This window comes from Pelophylax lessonae (assembly GCF_965119305.1).
Source record: "Pelophylax lessonae genome assembly, chromosome: 8".
NCBI classification, from domain to species: domain Eukaryota; kingdom Metazoa; phylum Chordata; class Amphibia; order Anura; family Ranidae; genus Pelophylax; species Pelophylax lessonae.
In genome coordinates this window covers 248,547,629-248,568,310 of record NC_138775.1, presented here as the reverse complement: position 1 = coordinate 248,568,310, position 20,682 = coordinate 248,547,629, and the positions used below count along the sequence as shown (strand labels likewise).

General features: G+C 42.4%; 1 protein-coding gene across 2 annotated transcripts in view; it reads right to left on the bottom strand.

The window, feature by feature from the left end:
* TRABD2B (TraB domain containing 2B) overlaps positions 1–20,682 on the bottom strand; it is a 443,575-nt gene that overhangs the window by 33,625 nt on the left and 389,268 nt on the right. For both annotated transcript variants that reach the window (XM_082266102.1, XM_082266103.1), the window contains one exon: positions 17,078–17,326. In XM_082266102.1, coding sequence (XP_082122228.1) covers positions 17,078–17,326 — 249 coding nt within the window. The remainder of the gene's footprint in view (positions 1–17,077; positions 17,327–20,682) is intronic.

Sequence of the window (20,682 nt, the reverse complement as noted above, 5' to 3'; positions counted from 1 at the left end):
CTTAAAAAATGGCCCACCAGGCTCACCCAGAATGCCTAGAGGCTCTATTTATACCTTCAAAGGGTTTTCATTATTTCAGGCATATCTTGCTGCACTGCCTCGCCATAATCTCAGGGACATGTTAATGCTTTTTGATCCCACTTTTATTTCAGGTTTATATGTTTTTCAAGAAGTTGTATGTATTTTTACAATTTACAAAAAAAAAGTATTTTGCAAATAGTACTCCCATGACACCATTGATTCACAGGGCATTCTGAATTTTCTAAAGGGAGAGAACAGGAGACATTATTTTCTTTCAGACTGTCTCTCTCTAATTGAAACTCTATTCATCCCTAAATGAGCATAGCAAGGAGGGGGAAAGAGGAAGGCAGGATGAGTTACTATGCTGATCAAGCAGTTGTGTATGCATATAAAAGTGCTAATTACACACACCTTTCCGTTGGCACTTAAACACTTTTGGATTCTTTTATTGGACACTTGCTGAGTGCACTTTTTTATATATATATATTTTATATATATATATATTTATTTGGACTGTCACGTGGAACTTCTTCACATTATTGTCAGTGTGATACCTTAGTGTGGTATTCCATATGATCGAGATTTATTCTCATAGTAATTTTTGCACAAGTTTTGCACATTGCACTTATATTTTTGGATCACACTATTTATTATTACATTGTGATATTTATTCATTTTTATTGTCATATACTATTTGATGGCATTTTTGTTACTGATTTATCACAAACCTTTTTGCGCTGTGTAATTAGCACTTTTATATTTTAGGAATTGTTTTACAATTTTCTGAGCAGCAGCACTTTGGTTTTTAGTATTTACCCATAGCGCAGAGCACCCTCACTAGATGTGTATGCATATTTTAGCATGTGCTACTGAGCACTGTAAACAACTTATATTATTTAACAAACCAGCTAAGGTTAGCTTAACTCATTTAACACTTAACTAACTTTGAAGTATGTGTCATTTAACTTGACAATAACGATATGACTAATTCAGTTTGACATTGGTTCTGAAAACTAAAAACACAAACAGTTGCACAGTCCTAGCTCTCCTGCAGGGGTAATTACCATTTCCATGGCATGGGATCATTTTTGATGTTGACCCAGAAAGGCATTCTGTGGTCACAAAGGGGTTATAGAATAGTATATTATTTTAACCACTTCCGGCAAATGGATGTACCCATTCATCCTTGGGACTCAGTGGGTTCGTCAGGGTCATGGCTGCAGATATCTTTTTTTTATTGCCAGCGATACTCTTCAGGGTAAAAGTGATTCAGGTGGCTATACAGCCACTGAATCACTTTTACATGTAGTGGAAAGTCGTCACCTTTCCCCCTCTATCCTGCCTCCTGTTCCACTATGGAACCTGGGACTGAAACCAGTTGTCGGGGAGGCAGATTAGGGACGATCTTCCATTCCCCAATCGTCTCTATAGTCTATGAAACTCTATGGCCTATGAAACCGGAAGCATTGAGGATTTTGTCACTTCCAGCTTCAGTTTGCTGTTAAAAGCTGTTACCGGCTTGTAAAGCATCTGATCAAAATGATCTTGGTTTGATCCGATGCTTTTGAGGGCAGAGGAGAGATCTGGGGTCTAATACACCCAGATGTCTGAGTAAAGAATACCTATTACTGCTCATGCTATCACAAGGGATTATTCATCCCTTGTGGTAGCAATAAAGTTGATAAAAGAAAATCGAAGAGACAATTAGAAAAAAAAAGGTAAATAAAATAAATAATAAAACAAAATGTAAAAAATTATTTAAGGTTCGCCATCACTGCGTCTAGTCCATATGGTATAATTTACAAGCTAGTTCTATCCATTAAAGTTTTTCACCTTAATGCATTCTATGCATTAGGGGGAAAAGACTTCTGTGCTGTAGCTCCTCCCCCCAGACCCCCCCCTACTTCTTACTTGAGTCAGATCAGATCCAATGATGTGCACGAGTGCAGCAGCTTCAGAAGCTGTCTCTCTCCACATTGGACAGATTGATACCAGCAGAAGCTATTGGCTCCTGCAGCTGTCAATCAAATCCTGTGGAGCAGGGGGCCAGGTTGAGTTCCCCTGTCTGTGCTGTAAATATGTCCTATTTACCAGCCCCTTTCTTTCCTGAATGAACACAGTGAGTGATTGACACTGATCACTCACTCTGTCCATCCATCACTGAAGCATAGTAAATTGTTTTTACTATGCAGTTTGTGAATGAACAGGGAGCCCCAGAGCGCTTCCCATTCATTCACTATCCAGTGCTGCTGAGGCTGCAGAGAAAGGTACTGAGGAATCTGTGTCCTCAGTCCCGTTCTCTGTCTCAAATGTGAGACATCAGGGGTCTGTTTAGATCCCTAATATTTCACCAAAGACCCCTCAACAAGGCTGTTAAAGAATGTAAAAAAAAAAAAAGAGGGATGGGCCCTGTCAGGTGGGCTGTAGGGGGCCCCTTGGTTTCTAACACCAGCCCTGACCTTACTCAAGGTCAAGCCATAAATGCTAGGGTGTGTTTTTCAAAGTGATTTCTCAAAAAAAAAAAAGCATAGAGACAATGGATGGATGGGTGAGTTTGCTTTAAATGTAAAAAAATAATTAAATTGTGTTTTTGGTTTGTGGTGCTCAGATGCAGTGAAGATCCACCTTAAAGTGTTTGCTACCCCCGCATTTTATATTCGTTACTTGTCCCTGCTGTATCGTGTACTTGTATGAGAATGTATCCTGTTCTATTTATTTTGCTTCCTTTGTGTAAAATCCCTGGTGTTCCTGCCAGTCCCTCTGCTTTCCTATTAGAAACTGACCACACTAAGCAGGAGAGCACAGTGTGGTCAGTTCTCTAGCTATGCTGGGAACTAAGCCTGCTCCCCTCCAATGGTCAGACTTGTCCTGACACACTCCCACTGCACAGCCATTCACTGGAGAGTCCTGTGTGCTGCTGCTTCTCCTCCCCCCATCTATTATGCAGCTGCGAACAGAGAGGAAAAATGTATTTATACTTTTTTTTTCTACACAAATGTTTTGCCTTTAATTTTAGTTCTAAACTGAATGGATTGTTTTACAAGGCGATCATTTACAATCACAATCACAAGTATAAATCTATACTTACCTTAGTAATGCTGGCCGTACACTATACGAAATATCGTTCAAACTCATTTTCGAAAAAGGAACACTCAGCTGTGAGAGCAGACGAACGTGCCATCATGTAATGACCGAATTTTGATTGATAAATCGTTCGATGGACATAAATAATTCTGTTTTTCGTTCATTTTGTCATATTTTTTCGGGCGAGAAACACATTAACCTTTCAATTTATCGTTCGTTGGCAGAATTTTCCAAACTGTTCCTTCGATCTTTTAGCTCTGAACAGTTAAAACTGATTTTCTATTTGTGCCCATTAACCTCCCTGGTTGTATTCCCAAGTGTGGCTTTAGTGCCAATAGATGTAATCCCGAGCCACACTCGGGGTACCGCCAGGGAGCATCGCTGGATCCTGGTAGAGGTTACTTACCTTGTCCCCGGGATCCCGGGATGTGTCCCTGCAGCATACGGCGGCCGGATCTTCCGCCCGATGCTGTGAGCCCCGGCTTCCGTCTCCTGCGACGTGACGCTCACAGGGGGGTGGAACCGGCAGCAAATTTGAAAAGTAAAACACACAAACACACTGATATATTGTAATCCTATTGGCCCCCCAGGGCCCTTTCCTGCAGTTTCAGTGTACTATATATATATATATATATATATATATATATATATATATATATATATATATATATATATAGATATAGATATATAGATGTATATATACATATATGTATACACGCGCACACACACACATACATATATATATATATATATATATATATATATATATATGTATATATATATATATATGTGTGTATATATATATATATATATATATATATATATATATATACACACTTTAACTTATTTATAGTTATTTATTATATTATAATTTATGATTTTGTGTTTCAAATTTATCATACCCGAGATGTTATAAAGAAGAACGCACAGTAAAAAAAAATCATATGTAAATAGTTGGCTTGGGCTGCTCGTCCTTATATATAATATATGTATACGTATGTATATACATACATATATATGTGTGTGTGTGTATATATAGATATATACATATATATATATATATATATATATATATATAAACTTTAACTTATTTATAGTTATTTATTATATTATAATTTATGATTTTGTGTTTCAAACTTTATCATACCCGAGATGTTATAAAGAAGAACGCACAGTAAAAAAAAATCATATGTAAATAGTTGGTTTGGGCTGCTCGTCCTTAAGAATTACATGCAAAATTGTACCGCTTTCAGCACCTAAAATCGGAAACAATCATTCCGCCAGGGAGGTTAACTGGACGAAAAACAAACAAAATGACAGATTTTCCAATGTTTTTTTTGGCTAGTGTATGGCCAGCATAAGGGTCAACGGGGGACAGGGAAATGTGAGCACACCTTCCATTACACTGCAAGGTCCACCTTAAGTTGTCAGTAATAGTACTGCCTGATGTCAAATTTCAGCTCGTCAGCAGGGGACCGTTGTGCTAAATGAATTTCCTTTCATTTCTCCCGTAGCTCTTTTAGTAAGAAAACAGGAGAGGTTCAGTAAACTTTGTATCACCCATGGCGGTGTATGTTTGTGTGACGCCATGCGTGGTGATTTTTCCAGCACAAACAATGGCAGACAACAAAACACAATCTCTGTGTACTCAGCCGGCAGTGTAAAAATACCCGCCGTTCTGTCACCCTGTGAAATGGGTTAATTGAGGACAGTTGCAAGCAAGGTGCAGGCCAGGCGGCGCTGATTGTTGGGGAGGAAGGACGGTCCACACATCGCACTTGTCAATGTGAGAAAACAAATCGCACATGTAATTGCTGTATGTCTTCCACTCCAACGCTTTGAGGGCAAAAGGATCCTGCATGTGATTACCGCCTGAGACTCTGAGCTTTCCAACTATGAGACCCTGGAGTCTCTCCATGAAGATGTGTGTACACAGCTAAAGGGACACTGAACTCTGATATAAAGAACTAAAATTATTTTCAAGTATCTATTCTTAACCACTTCAGCTCCGGAAGGTTTTACCCCCTTAATGACCAGGCCATTTTCTGCCATTCGGCACTGCGTTACTTTAACGAAAAATTGCAAGGTCGTGTGATGCTGTACCCAAATAAAATTGATGTCTTTTTTTCCCACAAATAGAGCTTTCTTTTGGTGGTATTTGATCACCTCTGCGGTTTTTAGATTTTGCGCTATAAACAAGAAAAGAGCGACAATTTTGAAAAAAACGCCATATTTTCTACTTTCTGCTATAAAACATTCCCAATAAAAAAAATTAAAAAAGGTAATTTTTTTATCAGTTTAGGCCAATCTGTATTCTGCTAAATTTTTTTGGTAAAAAAAATCCCAAAAAGCGTATTTTAATTGGTTTGCGCAAACTTTATAGCGCTTACAAACTACAGGATAGAATTTGGGAATTTTTATTTATTTTTTTTGTTTTTATTAGTAATGGCGGCGATCAGTGTTTTTTTAGCGGGACTGCGACATTGCGGCGGACAGATCAGACCCTTAACTGTTATTTTTGACACTTTTTGGGGACCAGTGACATTAATACAGTAATTAGTGCTAAATATTATGCACTGTTACTGTATAAATGACACTGGCAGGGAAGGGGTTAAACCGGGGGTGATCAAAGGGGTTAATGTGTACCTAGATATGCTTACTGACTGTGTGTGGGGGAAGGGCTCTGTGACAGGCACAGGGAGATCAAAGTTTCAGCTTAGCTGAAACTCCTGATCTCCCCCTGCCTGTGTGACATAAGCAGGCGGGTCTTCTGTCAGTTTATCTGACGATCGCGAGAGGCCTGGGGGCAATCAATGCCACTCCTCCCACGGCCCTGCCTCCGGCTGTGTCTAAACAAAGCGGGAGTGTGGCTTCGGCGGTGACGCCTCGTGCACGAGGTCACGTAGTACTACGCGATTTTGCGCAGCCAAGCTGCCCTGCCACATTAATACTATGGTGGGCGGTCGGCAAGAGGTTAAAGTAAACCCTCACATATACCCAGTGCAGTGACTGACCTCAGGTGATACTGGATGAAGATATAGCAGCCACTAACAATAATCACATAAAAAATTAATTCAACAGGCTTGTTGTACCCACGTTGATCAATCAAACAACTTGAGTACATTCAGCCTTGCCCATACATGGTTTGAATCTCGGCTGGTTCCTTCTGAACCGGCCGAGATTCAAACCATCTTTGGCCGGTTCAACAATGGGACACTATCAGTGTTGGGGTAGTTACTCAAAAAATGTAACTAGTTACTAGTTACTTCTGTAAATTGTAACGAGATTACTTTACTAGTTACTGCATTTGAAAAGTAACTTCACTACTTATTACTTTACTTTCCTCTTTCTTAATTGACCGTGTAGAAGAAGATACATGACACTCTTTCTGCATAGAGTTTATTGTATAAACACAGGCTTTGGGAAACATGAGAACAAAACCTGAAAAAACAGAATAAAACATAAAGTGCAACAAAAAGTCATAAACTTCATCCCTCTCTATTCTTCGAAATAACGATTGTATCGCACGGCTTGGGTAACGCAGGAAAGCGCGTTCCTATAGCCTAGTAAAGTAGTGTAGTTACCTCCTATAGCCTAGTAAAGTAGTGTAGTTACCAATATTAGTATTGTAACTAGTTACTTTACTTAGTTACCAAAAAAAGTAATGTAGTTACTGTAATCCGTTACTTTGTAACTATTTACTCCCAACACTGGACACTATTCCTTCCACTGACAGCAACAATGGGGCACCAGTTCTTCTTCCGCTGACACCAACAGTAGGGCAGTTTTCCTTGCATTGACACCAACAGTGGGGCACCATTTCTCCCACTGGCATCAAGTATGGTTCACTATTTCTTCCACTGATACCAACAATGGGGCACTAATCCCTCCACTGACACCAACTATGGGGCACTAGTCACTCCACTGACACCAACTATGGGGCACTAGTCCCTCCACTGACACCAACTATGGGGCACTAGTCACTCCACTGACACCAACTATGGGGCACTAGTCCCTCCACTGACACCAACTATGGGGCACTATTCCTCCTCCTACTGACCGCAGTAATTTTTTTACTCCCGCCGAACACCAAGCCTGACACATTGGGGTTGATTTACTAAAGGCAAAAAGAGCCTCCAGTTGCTCCAGAGCTTAGTAAAACTGATTGCAAAGAATACCCAATCACGTGCAAGGAAAACAAAAAAAACAGCATTTTTTGCTTGCGCATAATTGGATGATGGAAGTCAGCAGAGTTTCTGCTCATTTACTAAGCTCTGGAGCAACTGCACTTGCAGAGTGCACAGTCTATTTTCCTTTAGTAAATCAACCCCATTGTCTACTACTACTTTTGCTTCCACTGTCCACAATCAAGCCCCCTAAGGACTGCAGTACAGTAAACTGACCCCTTGTTTAGAAAGTTTTGGAGTCCCCGGGTTAAAAGAATAGAAAATCAAGCATGTAAAATGTAAGGGTCATATAAAAGGTACATTGCAGTAAATACTGTAGTACAATCAAGACTCAAGATGTGTACTGGCTTTGTGTTATGTGACTATTTTAGATATCTGTGCTTAGCAGGGTCTCATCTTTATGACGTGTAGTTTATACATATAACCTCTTCAATTACCATCACGAGTTGATACCAACAGAGAGCACCTTCACTTTGCTCAGCCCACACATGTTCATAGTTTTCCATTAGATATTTCCCTCTAACATGTGGACAAAGTAAGAATAGATGTTGCCGTTTAGCATTGGGGGCTGAGGATAAAATTTGCCAAATTTGACAACGATGGAAGCTATTTCTCAAATATTTTCTGTAGCTAAAACAAAAACATGGAACTTCAAACAACATAGAAAGCAGTTCCACCAAATGGAAACCATTACACTCAGAGCTGTCTCATCTGATAAACAGTCAATACGACGTGGGGTGGGTTTCGAGGGAAAGTCAAATGATCTCAAACAGTTATTCAGGAAAGAAAAAGAACGTAATCAGTTCTTGTGGGTTGGTTGGGTCTTAAAACACAGCCATACTGGAAGCCCAATTCAGTGAATGACGTATATTTCCGAAATAAGCACCTACCCAACTCCAAACTGATATTTCATTCTGGGTGAGGCTTAAAAGTGTTGGATTACCTGCTGGCCATCTGGCTATCTTAAGGGCTTGTATACACTTGCTTTTCAGAGGGTGTTAGACAGGTGGTAATAAGGCGTTATGTCACATTGCACTTGAAGTGAATGGGGAGATACAAAAGCAAGGGGGGGGGGGGGGTGTAATTTCTATTGTGAATGTGTATTCCTTCTATGATTGTCTTTACAGATTGGGAAGAGGGAGTGGCGATTGGGTGGGGGGGGGGGTGTATGCTAAGCAAGTGTATGCTAAGCCTTAATCTTCTAAAAGCACAAGTGGATAGAGTACTCTACAGGAGTGATACTGAAGTCTTAAAGCGGTTGTATACTGCCGAAAAAAAAAACCTTGCAAGACAAAGGCATAATGAGCTAGTATGCATCACATACTAGCTCATTGTGAAATACTTACCTTAAAATGAAGCCCCGACACGGATGCCCAGACACTGCTGTGGGAGCTGTCATGCTCCCTCGGCGTCTCTTCCGGGTTCGGCGGCTCCGGCGCTGTGAGTGGCCGGAGCCACGATGGCGTTAATCCTGCGCATGCGCGCGGAAGTCACTTTGAGGCAAGAAGCCGGCAAGGAACTCTGAAGGTCCGCCGGACCTTCAGAGCGCATGCGCCGCTAGCGTCAGCGGCTACATGCAGGGCAAATATCTCCTAAACCGTGCAGCTTTAGGAGATAATAATTGTACCTACAGGTAAGCCTTATTATAGGCTTACCTGTAGGTAAAAGTAAAAAAAAAAAAATAGTATACTACCGCTTTAACCACTTTACCACCGGAGGATTTTGCTGTCTTACGTCCAGGCCACTTTTTGCGATTCGGCGCTGTGCGACTTTAACTGACAATTGCGCGGTCGTGCGACGCTGTACCCAAACGAAATTTACGTCCTTTTTTTCCCACAAACAGAGCTTTCTTTTGGTGGTATTTGATCACCTGTGCGATTTTTACTTTTTGCGCTATAAACAAAAAAATAGCGCTTATTTTGAAAAAATAACAATATTTTTAACATTTTTTTATATGAAATTCCCCCCCCCCCCAAAAAAATGTAAAAATCTAATTTTTTTATAATTTTAGGCCAATTTGTTTTCTGCTACATATTTTTGGTAAAAAAAATCACAATAAGCGTATTTTGATTGGTTTGCGCAAAAGTTATTGCGTTTACTAACTAAGGGAAAGATTTCTGTAATTTTTGGTTTTTTTATTTTAACGCGTAATGGCGGCGATTTTTTGCGGGACTGCGACATTGCGGCGGACAGATCGGACCAGGGGCGGACTGATCATTCGGGCAGTCGGGCACTGCCCGAAGGCCCGTGGCCGAGGGGGGGCCCTATGAGAGGCTTAGCAGTCTGTCCCGGGAGGTGCCTACGGAGCTTGCACTGCAGAATGGAGGAATGGAGGCTCCAGTGAGGCAGTGAAGAATGCATCATTGCCGGCCGTGGATGCGGCTATAGGAGAGGAGTCAGGTGCTGGCTGGGATCAGAATGATTTAATGGAGCTTTGGGGATGATAAAGCAACAGGCGCTCGGGCCACCTCAGAATTCAGCTGAGGGGCGGGGCCACACGTTCCCGCCGCGTGGGGCAGCCAGGAGATCGTCGCATGCTGCAGTAGTAGACTGCAGTGTGAAGAAGAGAGGAAGACTCTGACTCGGTCACTTAGAGGAGCGAGCAAGCTAGACACCCACCCTGATTGAGGGTCCCTGTGTGTGTGAGTGAGGAAGGAGAGTCCCAGGTAACCTCTTTTCCAGAAAGAGGAGAGCGGAGCCCGCTGCCCGGCTCAGCCTTCCCTCCTTTACATCAACAGATGAGACTGAGCCATGAAATGAGTGGAGGAACTAGGCTTGTCACTGATTGTACGGCACTCTGTGTGCTGTCACTGGCCAATGATGTATGTAATTAGAAGTTCCGATCCTGGTTTCTGTTTCCCCCTTCCCCCATAGTGTCCTGTCCTGCACTTGCTGTGTGATCTCTGAGCTTCAGATCCCCGCCCCCCTCCGATCATCAGTGCTGCTGTGTAATGAGAAAATCAGGAGGCAGAGCACACTGCAGGAAGGGGGAGAGGTGAACTGAGTTGTTGTGGGGGAAGTCTGGAGGTAAGCTGCAAAGTTTCTGCAGTGAAGGGTCCTAAGTGACAAGGAGAAGACTGTGTGTGTCTGTCTAAGACAGCAGCCCCCCCCCCCAGCAGAGCTGACCGACATTTCCCAAACTGACACACAGCCCTTCAAAAACCTGGTTTTGCCAACATCCCATATATATGAATATTTTTGAAGGAGGTTTGGTGCCTCAGGCCAAAGGTACTTGGGACTTTATGGGCTAATAACAAGAATTTTTACATAAGGAATATATAACAATTTATGAAATAAAGAAAACATAGAAATATTACACACAATGGTGGTGTATTGGGTTATAGACCCATTAGTGAGGGTGAGTACGTTTAGAAATTGGTGACAGAGAGATATGGTGACTTTGGAATATTGCTCTCTGCTGTTCCATGCTTGTTAGCCAGCTTGGAGTATGCAGAGAAGGAATATCCTGAATTCCAAAGCATATCACTCTGTCACCAATTTCTAAACGTACTCACCCTCACTAATGGGTCTATAACCCAATACACCACCATTGTGTGTAATATTTCCATTTTTTCTCTATTTCATAAATTGTTATATATTCCTTATGTAAAAAATCTTGTTATTAGCCCATAAAGTCCCAAGTACCTTTGGCCTGAGGCACCAAACCCCCTTCAAAAAAAAACTAAACACTCCATAGATTCTGCCACACAGGCGTATCGCGGACTCCATTTTGCTCAGTGGGGATCAATCCGCTGATCCCCACCAAGCAGGCGGATGACAGGTCCATCTCCGCTCACTGTGCAGAGATGGAGCTGTCAGATCCCCGTTCTCCTCTATGGGAGATCTAATGAAATCAGACCGTCTGTCCCCATCCGATCCGATCCTCTATGGATGAAAAATAGGATTTCACGGACAGGATCGGATCGGAGAGCAGTGGGTGTCAGTAGATATGTCACCGCTGACATCCACTGCTCCTTAGAGGTGCATGGAGCATCCAATCGGGTCTGCCTGAAAAACTAAGAGGCAGACCTGATCAGAAAGTCTGTGTGAAAGGGTCATAATAAAAAATAACAGTCCTTAAAGTGGAGTTCCACCCAAAAGTGGAAGCTCCACTTATCTGCTTCCTCCCCCACATTTGACACCTTTCAGGGGGGTACCCGTCCCCACTTCCGGGAGACGGCGCCGTGGTGACGTCCTTTGGAAGTTCAGCCCCCCCCTCCTCCTTCCTCCCCCGAGAGGCCAGTTGGAAAGCGCAGCCAGCTTCGCCCATTCGCAGTAGGGAACTGGCTGTGAAGCCGAAAGGCTTCACTGCTGGTTTCCCTCACCGCAAATGGTAGCGGGAGCACCCGAGAGCCAATACAAAAATCAACTGGGGTGTCGACATTGCGAGATCCCTGGACAGGTAAGTGTCCTAATATTAAAAGTCAGAACTCCGTTTTACCACTTTCCGCTGGCCGTACGCAAATAAGTGACCTCTTGACGGGTAAGCTTTAACACCGAGAGGCCACATATATGCGTCCTAAATGTAAAGAGTGTGTACCCTTCACGCTTCCAGCACAATTATCGGTGAGAGCCAAAACACTCCCAATGCTTCCTTCCAAACATCTCTCCCTGGTCACCCCTCAGACATTGCCTCTAAAAGAAATCTCTCCCCAACTAAAAGATATCCCCACCACACCTGTCTTCATGCTATCTGCACTTCTCTCCTGCACATACAATTTGCCATCATATCTTCTGCACTTCTCTTCTGAACACAGTCCTACATTCCCCACTAATCTCCTGCACACAATATCCACCAGTATACCCTCCACACTCCTCTCCTGTACATACTGCTCACTGTCATATCCTCCACACTCCTCTCCTGTACATACCGCTCACTGTCATATCCTCCACACTCCTCTCCTGTACATACTGCTCACTGTCATATCCTCCACACTCCTCTCCTGTACATACCGCTCACTGTCATACCCTCCACACTCCTCTCCTGTACATACCGCTCACTGTCATACCCTCCACACTCCTCTCCTGTACATACCGCTCACTGTCATATCCTCCACACTCCTCTCCTATACATACCGCTCACTGTCATACCCTCCACACTCCTCTCCTGTACATACTGCCCACTGTCATATCCTCCACACTCCTCTCCTGTACATACCGCTCACTGTCATATCCTCCACACTCCTCTCCTGTACATACCGCTCACTGTCATATCCTCCACACTCCTCTCCTGTACATACCGCTCACTGTCATACCCTCCACACTCCTCTCCTGTACATACTGCCCACTGTCATATCCTCCACACTCCTCTCCTGTACATACTGCCCACTGTCATATCCTCCACACTCCTCTCCTGTACATACCGCTCACTGTCATATCCTCCACACTCCTCTCCTGTACATACCGCTCACTGTCATATCCTCCACACTCCTCTCCTGTACATACCGCCCACTGTCATACCCTCCACACTCCTCTCCTGTACATACCGCCCACTGTCATACCCTCCACACTCCTCTCCTGTACATACTGCCCACTGTCATATCCTCCACACTCCTCTCCTGTACATACCGCTCACTGTCATATCCTCCACACTCCTCTCCTGTACATACCGCTCACTGTCATATCCTCCACACTCCTCTCCTGTACATACCGCTCACTGTCATACCCTCCACACTCCTCTCCTGTACATACTGCTCACTGTCATACCTCCACACTCCTCTCCTGTACATACTGCCCACTGTCATATCCTCCACACTCCTCTCCTGTACATACCGCTCACTGTCATACCCTCCACACCCCTCATGCACACAATACCAACCAGCATACCCTCCTTAGCATGTGTCCTTAGTCCCTTTCTCTGTATCAAATGTGAGACTTCAGCGGTCTGTTTATCTTACCAAAGCGCCCACCAAAAATCAATAAATTAAAATGAAATAAAATAAAAAATGGAAAAAAAATAAATCACACTAAAATGCCACACCCAATATGTGGCATAATTTATCCACACCCACTGTGTGCCGCAAAGCACTGTTGGTCACCGTGGTCACCCTGCTAAGGGTCCCAGTGCAATACTTTGCCCAGGGGCCCATGATGCTAGTAAGGTGGCATTGACCATGAGAGGCTCCTTGTTTCTTTATTGGGTCGCCAGCTTTAAGTCTTCTGCATGTTCATGAGCTTCATGTCCTTCCACTTAGGCCTAATGCATTATTGTTGCATCATGAAGTGTGGCAGCCATCTTTAAACCTGGGGGCCCCATGATTTCCTATTGCCCGGGGGCCCCATGAGTCATCAGTCCGCCCCTGGATCGGACCCTTGACTGACATTTTTGACACTTTTGGGGGTACCAGTGACATTGCTGCTGTAATCAGTGCTATAAATATGCACTGTTACTGTAAAAATGACACTGGCAGGGAAGGGGTTAATTTTATTGGAGAGGGAGGGGTTAATGTATGCCTGGTGCTTACTGACATGTGTGGGGGGAGGTGACTGAGTGACACAGGGACAGATCGCAGGTTCAGCTATGCTGAACCCTGCAATCTTACCCTGCCTGTCACTTAGGAGATCCGCCCGCCGGGCAGATCTCCAGACTCGATTCCCCGACGATCGGGGAAGAGCAGCGGCGATCGCTGCTGCTCCTCCCCTGGCCCGACTCCCGCTGTGACTGAATACAGCGGAAGCGAGCCTGTGGGGGGGGGAGGTGACTGAGTGACTCAAGGACAGATCGTATGTTCAGCTATGCTGAACACTGCAATCTGTCACTCCCTGTCACTTGTCTGTTTACACAAGCGGGCGGATCTCCAAACTAGATTCCCCGATGATCGGGGAAGAGCAGCGGCGATCGCCACCGCTCCTCCCCTGGCCCGACTCCCGCTGTGACTGAAAACAGCGGGAGCGCGCCGCCTACAGGGGGAGGAGTCCAGTGAAGTAGGTCTACGTCGCTGGACGGAATCGTGCCACTTTGCCGCAGTACAGTCCAAGTGACTGGTCGGCAAGTGGTTAAGTGGGGTACACACTAGTAGACAATCTGCAGAAAATTCCAGTCCGAGGTAAAATCGTACGATTTTCGGGTAATGTGTGTACACAACTTTCAGCAGCTGATGCCGACATTTTCAACGAAAAAAAACGGAGGGACAAACACCAAAATTTTTATTGTCCATCCCCAGCACGACCAATTTTCGTTTAATGTGTATGCAGTACGTCTGTGAAAAATCGCATACAAAAGGCCGCGCATGATCTGAAGTTGCTGATGACCCGGAAGTCTAGGAACAAATGTCCCAAAAAAAAAAAAATCGGACGAGAAATTTTGTGAACATTATGCATTGTCAGCTAAAAATGGTTATGTATGCTGAGCACCAGAGAGAAAAATTGGAGGATATTTTGTCCGATTTTCGTCAAGTGTGTACGAGCCTTTAGGTGGAGCCTTGTGGGTTTGGTGGAGCCTTGTGGGTTTGCTTCAGCCATTGTCTTTTAATTTTGTTATATTTTAACAGAGATAATAATGCATTATTGCCATTGGTTGAGGTGACAAAAATAAATAGGTAGTGGCCATAATATGGTATTTTCCTGATTCACTTTTTAATGCAAGAATGAAAAATATTTAATCTAGAGAGAAAATAGTTTGCAGTTTGACAGGATGGAATGCGCCTGCTTTTTTTTTCTTTTTAGAAATACACCCTTAAGTGAAGAGTTTTAGCACAAGGATGCAATTTCCTTATTGCCTTGTAAAGATAAGTATGTGTTATCTTCTTAGTAAATCATACTGTTTATTAAAGTTGTCTCATAAAAGGAGAAATGTCTCGCTGTCTGTACTGGGAGATAACATTTAGTGGTAAAGCCGGCGCTGTCATGTCATATAATCGCACATTTCTTAGTCCTTTACATAAAAGCAAATGTTGCCATTACAACCAAACATTTCATTTCCTCTAACTGCATCTGAAAGGTCCATTTCCCTGTATGAATCGGGCTTGTTTCCGTAATAGAGAGGTGGAATGTGATACCTTTTCATTAACATAGGAAAATAATTTCCTCTTTCAAGACAGCGCAGAAACCTAACTGGGAGTTTGCAGTGAGCTCATTACTTGCCATATGGCGGATTTGACGCTTTACATTTTCAGCATAAACTTTCCAAAAATATGCCTAAAACGCCCGTTTTGTTGTTTTTCCATAGAGAGGTTGAAAATGTGTCTAATCTAACTAAATAAAAAAAAGTGTTCTTTCTGGAAACAGAACCCGAATGGAATGCAACCAGCTGAATGCACCATTAAAATCCATACATAGGAGCTGATTTACCTTCCAGAGATTTACACAGCACAAGTCTTGTCTGGCAGGACAGGAGACATGATTCTTCTCTGGGGCAGTCCAGTAACACTTTTGCGATGCATAGCACCTTGCTCCTGCGCTCAGAAACAGGGCTCCCAGACCATACCTATCACGGAACTCTTACTTGGCATCCCCAATGGCTAAGGCATTGCTGCCCTCTAAGACCGGGGTGGTCCACAAAGAACTGCAAACAAAAAACAAAGAAGGGGCGCACCGGCCTAGCGCATTCGAAGCTGAGGAAGAGGCAAAGCCTCGAAACGCATCAGACGTCATTCTATCAAGGACAGTGGACATTGTAACAATGGATTCCGATGTTTGAATTTGATATGCTGGTTTACATCTTCTGTTTGTGAGTAGCCACTTTTATTATGTATTAATAAAGCCTTACTGAGGATAATGCGCTAGGCCGGTGCGCCCCTTCTTTGTTTTTTTGTTTGCAGTCCAGTAACACACAGGTCTCCCACCCCCCACCCCCAGTTTGTAATTGGACAGTGAAAGGAGAGGCAACAAACTGAGGAGCTCATCTGTCTGTCACTCTGCTATCTCCTTCTATCTGTCTGATCCATGATAGCACTTCAGCACAGCTGATTAATTTTTTGTGCTGCTTCTCCTTTACCCAATCTGAGCTCTGCTTTAAAGGAGCTGCAAGAGGTCAAACGTGGGTATTTTCACTGCTTGCTTTGTTAAAAAAAAAGTTTAGGTACATTAATCAGCATAAGGGATGAGACTACATTTAAAATAGCAGTCTGGGCTAGAACTAACTAAGCTTAACACTGCTCCGAGCCCCCATTCTACCACCTATACTAACTACTCAGTAGAAGGAAGATGCTTATATTTACCTTGTTCTCAGAGGAGGCAATGGGACGACTTCAGAGGAGGCAACGGAGACAACGGGACAATGGATGCCCCATAGTAATCCTTTGGGAGATGTCACCACCTAGGCATTCTAGCTGTTGTCAGCAATCTCTCCTCTCCCCTAAAGCTGACCACTGGGGAGCTCATGTGACCGGACTGGAGTAATCTGAGAATGGGAATATCGTCTAGGAATTGCCATTTTTCAGAGTACAGAGTGAAGGAAGATGTCCTTGTTTTGTTCTAATCGAGTCAAGTTGGGCATCCCTATTGCCCATCCAAGTTGTTTTCCCCCAAAAAAAACAACCAAAATAATCCCATTGACTGATTTTTGTCTCCAAATTAAAGTTGAAAAAATGTGTTGAAAAAATCTGTGCAGGAATAGGGGGACTCAAAATCTGGCAGGTCTCTATGGGGTTGCACTAAAGGAGCAATGAATTATTTATGGTAACTCTTTGTACGAAGAAGTCGATTTCAGAACAAATTTTAGAACTATCTAAACTTAAGCCTAAAGATAGAATCTAGGGCATCTTTAATAACTTAAGTTAGCCAATAAAGGGTATTAAAACTCCAAATTCTGCAAAGTTCTGCAGACAAACTAAAGTACTACAAACCTGTCATCTAGTCGGACCCAGAGATCGTTGAATTGCCGCCGATGTTGGTTTCTGTGATGTTTCCGATGCCATTTGTTGTGTTTCCCAAATTCTTCTAGCTGGCTAATACTGTCTGTTAGGAGGTGGGGAGGAAGCATCTCATCATCGGAGTCTTCAGGTGAGGACAATGTGGATGGAACGTGATCAAAGTACTTCAGCGATGATTCATCTGTCACCAGCTCTTCCTCTGGGATTGGGACCTTCCTGTTGCTGATAATATAATTGATGACAAAGTGATTCAATATGTAAAGCTTTTGAAAAACTCTAGACACCATTGCAACTGTGCTCGTTAAAAATGTTCACCTACTGTTGCTATGTTAGTAAAACATTTTTTAAACTCTTCTAAATATTTTTTAAACTTTTATAGCAGTCACATGACCATTCTGACTGTTTCCGGTGTTTTAAGGAGAGTGGGTGGGGACTCTTTTCCACCCATGTCCCCACAGCCACTTACCTTCATCCAAAGTCTGCCTATAATGACAGGATGACTATGCTGGACTACAAGAACTGTGCGTCACGACAGTGTACCTTTAGTTAGATCGTTGGGGCACACATGACGGTCTGACGAGGCTCCCACAGGAATTGAACCCTATGGTTAGCATTACCACCAGCAAGAAGAAGGTAAGTCATGCTGGAAGGACTGATAAATATTTGTAGTCTATATGCAAAGGATAGCAACTTACACTCTATGTGGTGATAGGAAGCATCTTACTCATTCCTAGGGTTTACAAACACTTTAGGGTAGGCAATGATTTTTCCATGATTTAAATTGTGTAGTGACAAAGACAATTTCCATAATATACAATAAAGGCTACAAATCTCTTACCACCTTCAACAGGCGGAACCCATCAGATGGTCCGCCACATATTTTCCTGCACGTTACTAGATAATTTAGTATGATCATCCTGGCTGTTTGCTCAGGTTTCAGAAATGGTATTGCAAAAATAGATCTCAGGAAGAATTTGACTGGATGCAATCCAGGACTGGGATAATGCTAGGCACCAGGTAGCCAGGGAACCTTAACAGAGTCTATCTGGGTCCTAATGTTAAGCCTTTCACATTGCTTTTAGTAGAAGCCCATGATCTCTGGATCTTGAAAAGTGCCAGCTGGCTCCCAGAATGGAAGGACTTACTTCTAAATATTTCTTTACAATTTATGAGACAGTTCTTCCCCAATATACTACATAAATAAGACCGATCATATTACAATTTTAGCTTTTTTTAAAATGTATTACAAGCTAAAATATTTTGATAGATAGATAGATAGATAGATAGATAGATAGATAGATAGATAGATAGATAGATAGATAGATAGATAGATAGATAGATAAAAAGTTATAAGTACCTCTATCAGGTTTAATTGATGTCTGTGTCCCTGTTGAAGGGATTCACTTTTTCTAATTGTCTTTGTGACTAGAGAACTAGAAAAATGTGTTTCATTTCGGTTTCAAATAATTTGGTTAAATAATTTTGTTTCATCATATTCGTTATGTTAGAATGATTAGTTTTTGAAACGATTCATTATTTTTGAAGAGTACTGAATATATTCGTTCCGAATTGTTTCATATTTTCAGAAGTTCTATTATTCTTTTGTTATTTCGGAAGATTAGCTTGATTTATTTTAACATGTTAATTAGTTATTTTGGGAGGTTAGTTATTCATATATATAATGAAAATATTCCAAATTATTGTTTTTCTGCAGGCAGAATTAAAGTGATTGTAAAGTCTCGTTTAAAAAAAACAAAAAAACAAACAAAAAAAACAGACGTGTTATATTTACCTCCTGCAGTTGGTTTTGCACAGAGCAGCCTGGATCCTCCTCTTCTCGGGTCCCTCTTTCCTACACCTGGCCCCTCCCTCCTATCGAATAGCCCCACAGCAAGCAGCTTGCTATGGGGGCACCCGAGCCAAGCTGCAGCTCCGTGTGTCCATTCAGACACGGATCTGCCATTCGGCCCTGCCCACTCTCTCTCCTGATTGGCTCATTGATTTTGTTTGACAGCCACGGGAGCCAAAAGCTCCGAGGCTGTATCTCAGCCCTCAGGGGGGAGAGTCCCAGGTTGGCTGAGAGACTCATGGACATCGCTGGACAGAGAGGGGGCACAGATAAGCAAAAGGGGAGCTGAAAGAGAGGGCTGTTGCACACAGAAGGCTTTTCAACTTAATGCATAGAATGCATTAAGATAAAAAATCTTCTGACTTTACAATTCCTTTAATGCAATTAGGCCCTGAATTTTTCAAACCTAAGAATTGCATTAGACTGTGGAACTGACTGAGAATTACAAATTAACTTTAAATCTCAAATTTACTTCCTTTTAGGTGTCACTTTTGTCCGAATAAAAAAAAAAAAAAAAGGAACCTGATATAATACATATTTATTTGTTACATTATAAGGCTGACTTCATTTCTCATTCCAAACTGACTTTATTTGTTGGGTCACGCAAATACAAATTAAACGAATGGTCTCTCAAGTTCAACCCTAATACAAAAAGAATCTTATTAGAATATTCACTCTACACTCACTAGCATAAAAACGAATGGAACCAAATCAATTTGGATCATTCAATATGCTGTTACGTTATTTTGGATGCTTCACACATTAACAAAAGGCCCAAACTATTGCATCATGTCATCCAAATGAAACAAATAAATACAAAATAATTATTTTCCTCATAATTTATTTGGGTTCGTTGAAATTCGTTACTATTTAGATGTATCCGAGTCTCCAAATCATGCAAATTTCATCTGATTTTTTTTTTTGTAACGAAACGAATGGCACATGTCTATTTATGACCAATGTCACTTGGACAGAAAGTGATGGGAATTCCAAAATGTTAAAGTCACTGGACAACTGTCTGTCCTTAGAACAGCAAGGGGTTATTGTCGCAACTTTTTTGGTGGTGTTTTCCTTTGCCAGCGTTTACAATGGTTTCTGAGTGGTGCCTTATACTGTACAAGCTTTGGGTAGTCTTTCACTCTGCACCTTGGCAAGAACAGATCTTGAGGTTACTGTGCGCTGTGTTCATTGGCTGCTCACATTTTATTTGTGACTGGTACAAGTGCTCTTGTTTGCAGTTATGACTAGGGATGATCAAACTTTTCAAAAGTTCAGTTCGACCAGAACACCAGAACTTCCCGAAAGTTCGGCCTGGATTTCAGAACCCCATTGAAATCAATGGGACCCGAACTTCGGTAATCAAAAAACACAATTTTGAAGCCCTAAAACCCAATAAATGCCCCCAAAAAGTGCCTAGGGTTCTGGGTCATGCCCCAGGGACTATTAATCACACAAAAAAAAGTTCTTAAAAATTGTCATTTTTGATGGAGAGACAATTATTGAAAAAAATATTGAAAAAAAAAAAGAGATTTCTTTGGATTTAGTGTCTGGGGGGTCTAAAAAGTGTACCCGTGAAGTTTCAGCTCTGTAGCATGTCCAGAACCAGAAAAAAAAAGATTATTTCTCTTAGAATTAATATAGAACAGGGATATGGATATTTTCACACCTTGCCGGTTTTGTAGCAAGCGTTTTTTTGGGCATTTTTTGGGGGTCTTTGGAGGCAGGCATA